The following is a 10187-nucleotide window of genomic DNA, read 5'->3' on the forward strand; positions in this document are numbered from 1 at the left end:
TGATGATTTGTTCAGAAATCAAACCAGCAACAGTTGGCATATTCTCCTGTCATAATCCAAACCGCCCCACTCATTCTCCTACCACAGGCTTATAATTACTCGTACCCTTGGAGTCTAGTTTGTAACGATGAGCTGACATAATAATTGAAGGTATATTTTTTTGGAGTTCCAGCGGCTCATCACTATGCCCTTATGGTAACGCCCGTCCTCCATGCTGACATTTACAGTTTTGAATCAAGCTCAATACTATGTTTGTTTCCTAACCTCTTGCACTAGCGGGCTGTCTACCTCTGATCAGCAGTTTTGCTAGAGGTTTGAGCAGTTGGTGAAGTGGTTAGTGTACATGTATTTTCTACAAAGAAGATGGCTGATAGTTCAATCCTGTGCAATGCTAGTTTACTTTCATCACACTGCGGCCGCAGACAAACAGACATGGCTCTGATTATAGTAAACATTGAGTGTATAGTTATTCTCTGTACATTAGTGACACGCTCTACATGCATGTTTTACGTGGCATTGGGATCAGCCATAGTACAAGTTTTTACTGTAATAATAGTGTGTATGTCCTTTTGGTATGTCGGAAGCTACCGACATACCAAATAAAATATTCCTTCCAACATACTTTGAGCTCATGACATTTTGCTTAGTGGCCCAACACTCTACCACTCTCACCAGTTATCACCAAACACTTTAAGGAATATTTGTCCACAGCCCTAATCTCTGTGCTTTGTTGGCACATTTTATGAGCTATCGCAAGTATCTCACATATGGAACATTGTGCACTTTCGTTGAAGCTGTCATCATATTAACTGTAACAAACAATGTCTGGAAATATAATATCTTATTTAATTTATGTTATTTGTTAAAACCGTTAGCATGGATTATGTCTCGCTCTAATTTTTGAGTTGTATGTAGATACGTGTTTATTGTTGCTACCACAGAATGTGTAGCAATCATCTTAACACAGCCGTCATTGCCAACTTTGCATATTTAGCTCTACGTTTGCTCTATGGACTCACTACGACTACACCATTTCTACTCTATCCTTCTGTATTTTAGTTCGGCAAAACCCAAATGGAATTTGCCTCTCATATTTCTATTTGGAGTCTCAGATGGTAAGATTTTAAAGATAGTCATACACTACAGTAGTTGTACTTCCATGTATCAATTCCTTTATTTTCTTGAAAGTTACAAAAATAACTTACTACGCAGATTTTCCGTTCAATAAGTAAAATAAACAATATTCATTAGATGTGTGCAACTAATTGATTGCCACCAAAAATTTTAAATAATTTACTATTGTGAGTTTTCTTTATATCTTTGATGCTTTGTAGAATTGCTTTCTCGTGGAAAAAGCAACTACTAAATTTTTATGACCTACCTAAGCTAGAAGTTATATTTCTCATAAGAAAGTAATTCTAACTTTTCCTTCAAAATGTAATTGTTAGATGTAAGGAATCTAAAATAAGATCACACCATTATGTGTCCAATTATTTGGCTGTAAACATAGAAACTTGAGCTAAAATATCTTTGCTCGGTCTTTTAAATTTAATTTCTTAATTTAAAAATAGTTTTGATATGCAGTCGCATTAGGGAGGGTGACCTAGCTAGAATCTCTACTTGTGCTAGAATGTTGCTATTTGAACCTACCAGTTTTCTTAACATCAGACAAAAGAAAAACACAAAATAATTTCAAGGTATTTCTAGACAATTAGAATCTACTGAATTTATCTACATATTGCTGAGTTCAGTTTTAAGAGGAAGCTGAAATGTCATAATGAATTGTAATGGTTTTGTGTGACCTTCACTTTGCTCCACCAGTACATGACTTGGTGCATGAGTTTATACATATATTTCTGCTTAGTTAATCAAGGTGAACATGAAAGAATCAAGTAACAGGCAATGAACAAGCCCAGAACAGCTCTGCTCTCTACCGCAAATGTGCAAGCTTTTATAGCTGGTAGGCTCCACGTTTGTTCCACTTGGCTGGGCTGGTTTCGGCTCAGCCCGGCTCAGCCCGGCTCAGCTTGGCCTGGCTCAGCTCAGCCCGGCCTGGCTCAGCTCAGCCCGGTCCAGCTCGGCTTGGCCAGGACTCGATTTGGCTCGGCTTTGGCTTGACTCGGCTTTGGCTTGGGTTGTCTCTGTCTTGGCTCGGCTTGGCTTTGCTAAATGCAGGTTGTCTGCCATTATCCACCGTATAATTTGTTTGGCTTGTAGTAGGACATAATTGGACAACAAGTTGGAAACATGGAAAAAAAACCCTGAGCAAATATATTAAACTGTTTCTTTGAGTTGACGACGTGTCATTTGAGAACTTCTTTGAGTTTGTGGAAGATGTGGAAGATTAAGGACCAGCCACATGTTCACCTCATTTATCATGAACACCTCACTTTGGTAAGTATGATCTGCTAAAGAGTGCTATTGCAATCACTTTTAGCTGATTGAAGCCAACTTTGTGCTGGTGCTACTAGTAAGCACGCTGACTCAATTAAAGAAGACAAGATAACTCCAATGTGCTATTTCTTTGATAAATCTTCATGAGTGTTTTCGATAAGTTTGAAGCACAAAATAATTTCTCATTGTATTAGCTTAGATCTGATTGAGGCTAATTTTGTGCTGATGGTACTAATAGGCAGTGCTAACTCTATGGAACAAGAGAAGGAAACTCCAAGGTGTTATTTGTTTTGAAAACTGAGTGATTTTGGTAAGTTTGATCTGCTAGCCAGTGTTGATTTGTATTTGCTTATATCTCATTGTGGCTAAATTTGTGCTGGTGCTCCTAGAAAGAAATTCTACCTATTTGAAAACAGACAAGATAACTCCAATGTGTTACTTATTTGCTTAGAACTTAGAAACTATTATAAATGTATCTGCTATCTGTCAGGTTTTATTCCTGTGTGGTGCATAAACTGGAATGCCAAGATTTAAACAATGTGTATCCATGATTCTAATGAGTTTTCAGTTGCTTTCCTACTAAATCCTAGAAATTTTAGTAAAGTCCAAAGGCGTTCCAGCTTATTTTGCTACGCTAAATGAGTGTGAATTACAATCAGACACCTTGGCTTAGTACAACTTGTTGACTGCATGAATTGAAAACTGACTTTGACACCACAGCAAGTCTACTTTAACAAGTTTTGTTTCTATGAATGCATGGTGAATTGCTGAAAGATTTATATAGCACAACTCTGATTCGTCTCCAGTGGGCGACTCCGAACCTGTTTGACACATGGGAGCACAATGATTGTCTTGGAGGTATGAATGGTCAGGGAACAACAAGACATGATAATTTTGGTCAAAACATGACCGTTGCAGTTGATATAGAAAATATTTTTCTAACCTTCCTTAAATCTTTTTTGTAAAATTTAAATTAACATGCAAGTGTGCCTATTATAAGGAAAAATTGTTTTCTCAGATCATTAGAGCAATTTCCAATTGCGATTGTGAGATAGTTCTATGCCCTTGTAGAATCTCATAAGAGAAATCCTAGGGTAAAATGAGTTTATGGGCACCAACAGATTTTCAGAACTAGTTCAAGAAATTGCTGAAGCTACCAGCTTCTCTGAGATTAAACAAATAAATTCTACCAAAGGAAATTATACCGAGGGCTCTTCTGGAAGTTGTAAGTTTAAACAAGTATGTGAATGTTACATTAGCAAAGCAGCTTGAAAACTACGTTTCTTCCTTTTGCAGGGGAACCGATCAAAATATCGTTTACCATTTGCGAGGGGAAACAACATTTATTTCTATTTCGGTAGATGTTTATAAAGCTGTCGCTTAGTAATGTTAAACAAAAGAGATGAACACTAGTAAGTTTTAAATATCATCAACAAGATATCGGTCGGTGATTTACAATATGAAACAATAATCTGAGGGGTGTTGCTTTGTGCTTAAAGCTAAACTAGTGGCGCCTCCTTGGAAAATAATAAAGGTTTGACAAACAAGTCAACATCGGCTCGACTTTTAAAACGGTAAAATAAAGGATAAATTAATCCTGCGATTGTTAGGGATTTTTGTCTGATCAGAATAAAAATAATTCAAATGATAGAAGAGAGGTCAACTTTTTGGACTTTTAATATACTTGGAATATACAGATAAAACGGTCGTTAGGGTGGCTCGCATGGCCACATTATAGCATTTGACTCTACCAAAAATAAGCTTCCAAGCATTTCATACAGGGACAATTGCACATGGTTTTATTTTTTGAGTAGTAGATATGTGAATGTATGTTTATGTACAACAATTTTTGGTCATAGAAATAACTTTAAGATTTGAGCTATGCACGTTCATAAAATATTGATTTTATTGACTTTTTGAAAATAAATAACTCGAGTTTTGGTGGTTTTTAGGGGGCTTATACCTGGTCAAAGGGTTAAGACTATGTTGAGGTTTACAGAGAGTATATGAGGAAAAGACTCCTTAAGTAATTATCAATGTTGTTTTCCAATGTTCACTAGGGCTAGTAGAAAATGCAAAATTACACGGTTAACTTAAATATAGTGTAACTTAAAAACCTTCCTGTTTATAACTCTGTTGGATCTCACCAACAGAGTTATAAACAGGTTTTTAAAGTGAAACTAAAGAGAAAACTTGAAATATTGTTATTTAAAAAACCAACACTCAACTTTATACTTTATGAGTTTTATAAGAAAAGCAGCAGCCAAAAATTTTTCTTAGGTCGGGTTTTTACCATCACCTGATTTGCTGTGTTGCTGCAAAAACTTCTAGTAATAATTGCACTAATTGTACATGTACTTCTACATTAGTACTGATTGTAGCTTCGTACAGATAAGGTGTCTGTGAAAAGCACAGTTGCACTCATGTTTAGGAAAGGTAAGACAACTTCATAGATGGCTTACTTCACATTGGTTTTTGAATTTCCACCTATTATTAAAAAACAGGATATTTTAGCACAAAAATAGGTGTTTCCATTATAAATGATTTAAATTATTGTAATTGAGAACCGACACTAAAAGCAACTTTTTTAAGCCAAGTTATATTGATTCATATAGAGAATATATAACAAGTGAAAATGTCTCAGATTAATGTTTTTTTATAAATAACCTATTCATAGTGATAGCTAGTCTGGGAATCATGTTAAAGCAGCCGTAAATGCAGTAATGTAGTGGTTAACACTCTAAATAGTTATTGACAGGACAATGGTTCAAGACCTGAAACAGGATGTTTTAAATTGTTCCTGTAGTAGAGTATCCTTGCCAAAAATTGTTTAGATAGGCCTTAGGGAAATAATGCTTAAAGCAATTGTGACCCAAATGAATTAGAGTAGATTATGAGAACTGGAAACCCGGCATATTGCAAAATATGCTTCTCTCCCACTTTGTGAAATAAAAACGCTCACCAGTAGGTTAAATTTTTAATACTTTATTACATTGCATTAAATACTACAGACAATCACCATTGTACAAACAACACCAAAAACATCTGCAAAATATGATCAAGTGCCGAAAATAACGAGAGCAAGATTTTTCAGAAAGTGTCTTGAATTGGATACAAAAAATTCTCAAATGACTTGCTTGAGTTTCATTTCTACAAAAACTTGGAATAAATGATATAGCCTATATTACAACTGACAAGAATTCTTTAAAGTTGGATGCATAGTTCAGACAATTCCCTTTTTCAGAGAAGTTAGCTTCCCTTGCAGGATAATTTTTCCACATTAAATACTTGTCACAAAAATTTTGTATTCACCGATATTGTGTATAAGTTTGCGGGTGTATGTGTATGCTTGTGTGCATGTTTGCGTTAGTCTGCCCTAAATTTATGTTTCAAAATTTTTTGCCAATTTTAACCAAACTTCTAAATCTAAAATTAAAAATCTTAACTTCATCCATATATGGTTCGTGCTCTCTGCCACTTTGCTAAAAGATTCAGCTTTGTATCTCTTTCCTATGAACTCTGCTTAGTTCCCATGAACCAGCCTAGGCTGGTTCATGGGCACTAAGTGATGCAATGGGAACTCTGTGATATGTATGTATGTATGTATGTATGTACGATGTCTGATCAATAAGTTTCCGGAACTGTGTTATCATGACTAGTAGTCTATGTCGGAGTTACTTTTTCATGATTGCAAACAAAAGAACAACTCCTAATTAGTTAGTACAGAAAGTTTTAGGCCAAAATTCGCAGTCGTTGCCAAGCAATATTAATAAAATCACGGACTAGTTTGGATCTTTTGGCGAATTTTTCAAAATGGCCGATCAAAACGAACAACGCGTCTGTATAAAATTTTATGCCAAACTCGGTAAATCACCATCAGATGCCCTTCAAAATTTGCATACAGCTTTCGAGGATAAGTCTCTAAAGAAAACATATATCTATGAATGGCACAAACGAGTTAGAAAAGGAAGAAAAGAGGTTGAAGACGATAAACGCTTTGGAGCTCCAACATCACGAAGGACTGTCACTGCCATTGACACTGTAAAGGCTATAGTCAACGCTGATCGCCGTGTTACTATACGAGAAGTAAGCCAACAAACTGGGCTTTCTTTTGGTACCATTCATAAAATATTAAAAGATGATCTTAACATGCATAAAGTAGCTGCAAAGTTTGTTCCACGTTTGCTGAATGATGATCAAAAGCAGAGAAGAATTGACATTTGTAGCGAACTTAAGACAGCAGTACTGCATGATCCCGACTTCCTAAAAACTGTTATAACAGCTGATGAAAGCTGGGTGTATGGGTACGACCCTGAAACCAAAATGCAGAGTTTACAGTGGAAGTCACCTGAGTCTCCTAGACCAAAGAAGGCGAGGATGTCACGGTCAGCGATCAAAACGCTTCTGGTTGTTTTCTTTGACATTGATGGAATAGTACACAAAGAGTTCTTACCTCAAGGAACTACTGTTAATCAGTATGTTTACAGAGATATCTTAAGGCGCTTGAAAGAAAGTATCAGGCGCAAATGACCAGCTTTAGCAAAGCCAGCTGGTTGGAGGTTACATCATGATAACGCCCAAGCACACACATCTTTGACTGTGAATGAATTCTGTGCCAAACACTCCATCTCTATTGTGCCTCATCCCCCGTACTCACCAGACTTTGCTCCCTGTGACTTCTGGTTGTTTCCAAAGTTAAAATTTTCCCTTAAAGGTGAACGATTTGAAGAGATCGAATCAATTAAAAGAAATATAACTTTGGAGTTGCGGGCCCTGAAGAAAGCGGACTTCTGTCACAGCTTTGAGCAATGGAAGTGGCGTTGGACTAAATGTATAAACTCTCAAGGAATGTATTTTGAAGGAGACTAATTTAGTTTGTTTGTAAAACTATCTATATTGCAACAATACAGCCATTCCTGGAACTTGTTGATCAGACCTCGTATGTATGTATGTATGTATGTATGTATGTATGTATGTATGTATGTATGTATGTATGTATGTATGTATGTATGTATGTATGTGTGTGTGTATGTATGTGTGTGTGTATGTATGTATGTATGTATGTATGTGTGTGTGTGTATGTATGTATGTATGTATGTATGTATGTATGTATGTATGTATGTATGTATGTATGTATGTATGTATGTATGTATGTATGTATGTATGTATGTATGTATGTATGTATGTATGTATGTATGTATGTATGTATGTATGTATGTATGTATGTATGTATGTATGTATGTATGTATGTATGTATGTATGTATGTATGTATGTATGTATGTATGTATGTATGTATGTATGTATGTATGTATGTATGTATGTATGAATGTATGTATGAATGTATGTATGTATGTATGAGTGTATGTATGTTTGTATGTATGTATGTATGTATGTATGTATGTATGTATGTATGTATGTATGTATGTATGTATGTATGTATGTATGTATGGGTGTATGTATGTATGCATGTATGTGTGTATGTATGTATGTATGTATGTATGCATGTATGTATGTATGCATGTATGTATGTATGTACGTATGTACGTATGTACGTATGTACGTATGTACGTATGTACGTATGTACGTATGTACGTATGTACGTATGTACGTATGTATGTACGTATGTATGTAAATATGTATGTACGTATAAGTATGCATATGTACATATCTTACTTAGATATTTTACGTACGTAAAATACATAAGTACATATGTGACCTCTCGCGTGAAAATTGACCAAAAGTCGGCATTCACTACCATTAGTAATGTAGCTTCGAAGTTTGCATTAGGTTTATTGGGGAGCACATGGTTACTTTGTTGGTTATTTTACCCTAGACCAATCAGAGTGTGAGGAATTCATTATTGAACTCAAAAAGTGATTTTATTGGCTCCTTATGCCGAAATTTTGCGATCGAAGTCGTTGCTATGCGATCGTGACGTCATCAAAATGGCGACTCGTGAAAATTCTAAAACTTCGAATTTTTTTTTAATCTGATAAATCTGAGGAACTTGGCACATTGCTAAATGATATTGATGCTGAATATGGAGAAACAATGTCTAGAGATACAGATTTTTATGTTACTGATGACCTGCAAGCTCGGATGCCCGAATTTATTAACGATGAAGAAGACGATCTTGAACCTACCGAAGGATTAACCGTTATTCAATCGTATAGTACTCCGGTTAATGACTCAGAATCACCTGCTACCAGCTTACCAACTCATCCTATGGTGCTTGATAAACCTATTAGCTTCAGTTGCAAGTGTGACTGCATCAACAAATTTGGTAGAACTCTGATTTTTAGTCAGCTGACTTACAATAAAGGAATTTCAAAGACAGAGTTAGATTTGATTATCATGGGCCAAATTTCTACTTGTGTGAATGATGGAAACACCACAAAAACTTTCGAGCATAAGGAGAAGATCAGAAAAAGCCTAGATGCAACTTTAAATATCATGGTGAGTCTTATCGAATTTTTTCTGATCAACCCTGTTCATTTTATGTAGTAACAGTATAGGTGTAGTAGCTTACTATTTGCTGGCCCAATGTATGCCTCCCTGAGTCACATAAAATTACATCATACAATACATGACTCAGTGATCCGTCGTACTCACTGGCCTGAGGTGTGTTTTCATTCATAATTGATTGCCAGTTGCCACATGACTTATTCAATGGGTCAATGCTTGTGTGTTTATTTTTTTGCCTGCTGACATTAATCCTATGTCATGAGCAACCAATCCCTTTGTCACACGATCACTAGGCCACTAAGTCGATTACTCGTAAAAGTGTCTCAGAGTCAGAATCCGTTGCCAATCACCTCATTAGCTCATCCTTTAGATTTTTTTCTAAATTAATTATGAACTAAAAAAAATTTTAAATTAAAGGAGTTCAATTTTAATTTAAAGGAATTTAAGGATTTAATTCTAAATTAAAGGAATTAAAAGCTTTCACAAGTTTTCTATCAGCCAAGCTTACCCCGGTACGATGACAGGTTATTCTCATAGGTTGTTGTGTGTACTGTTTGCTAACCATGCTACCAGGGTCACTTTGATGCACAGCCATGTTTTTGTTTTGTTTAGGAAAAGTAAAAATTCAGACGTATCTAGACCCCCCCCCGCCATGATGTATGATGTAAGACTCGAAGGTATCAATGGACTGCCGAATGTGATAAAACCTGAAGGTTTAGACTATGACCACCAAAAATACTTGCATACTAACATTCGAGAATTTTGCCGTCTTGGCACTGAGGGTTTAGTTTGCCTGAAGCCTTATGGTAAAAGACGTAGAACGTGACCATAGCTTGAATTTTAGCCTTTTTCTGAGTCAGATGTGAGTAGGAATATAATCGTGGTTTTGGGTCTGATACCCCTTGTGTTTTTTACACTCAGTGTTTTGGCAAAATAAACCTCAGTATGGATTTCAGATGTGATGTTAAATCCTGAAGCCTATCAGTTAGTGGTGAAATACCTAGGAGCTTCTCTTCTTATTCCTATTGTGCGGTTAGTGTAAAGTACGGATGCGTAAAAATGACAATTCTTTTTCAATTTGAGAGCAGGGTTTATAAGTCTTCTGTTGTCCTGGCCTTAAATGACGTGAACCAGCTGTCTCAGCATGCTTACTTACCCCATACACCAAGTTTCACCTTAGTCAGTGAAAGACAAATGGCCGTATCCAAGGAGAACCTAACGTAAACAACCTATTTCTTTGCGTCGCATCTTTATTCACGATTTTCTCCTTTTCAGATTTTGGGAGTTTTGGCTGACGTGCCTTCCAAATATCTCGTGCCGTCGCAAT

At 36.0% G+C, this 10187-nt stretch overlaps 1 protein-coding gene across 1 annotated transcript; it reads left to right on the forward strand.

The window, feature by feature from the left end:
• Positions 1-6207: 6207 nt before the first annotated feature.
• Positions 6208-6924, forward strand: LOC137398256 (protein GVQW3-like). Its single transcript, XM_068084363.1, has one exon. It carries the CDS (start codon positions 6208-6210, stop codon positions 6922-6924), a length of 717 nt encoding a protein of 238 aa, XP_067940464.1.
• The last annotated feature ends 3263 nt before the right edge of the window (positions 6925-10187 follow it).

The sequence above is a fragment of the Watersipora subatra genome, chromosome 6 (genome assembly GCF_963576615.1).
Source record: "Watersipora subatra chromosome 6, tzWatSuba1.1, whole genome shotgun sequence".
Classification (NCBI taxonomy): Eukaryota; Metazoa; Bryozoa; class Gymnolaemata; order Cheilostomatida; family Watersiporidae; genus Watersipora; species Watersipora subatra.

Bases quoted from the DNA above. Each gene is read 5' to 3' on its own strand.
- LOC137398256 (XM_068084363.1), top strand. From the start codon at position 6,208: ATGGCCGATCAAAACGAACAACGCGTCTGTATAAAATTTTATGCCAAA.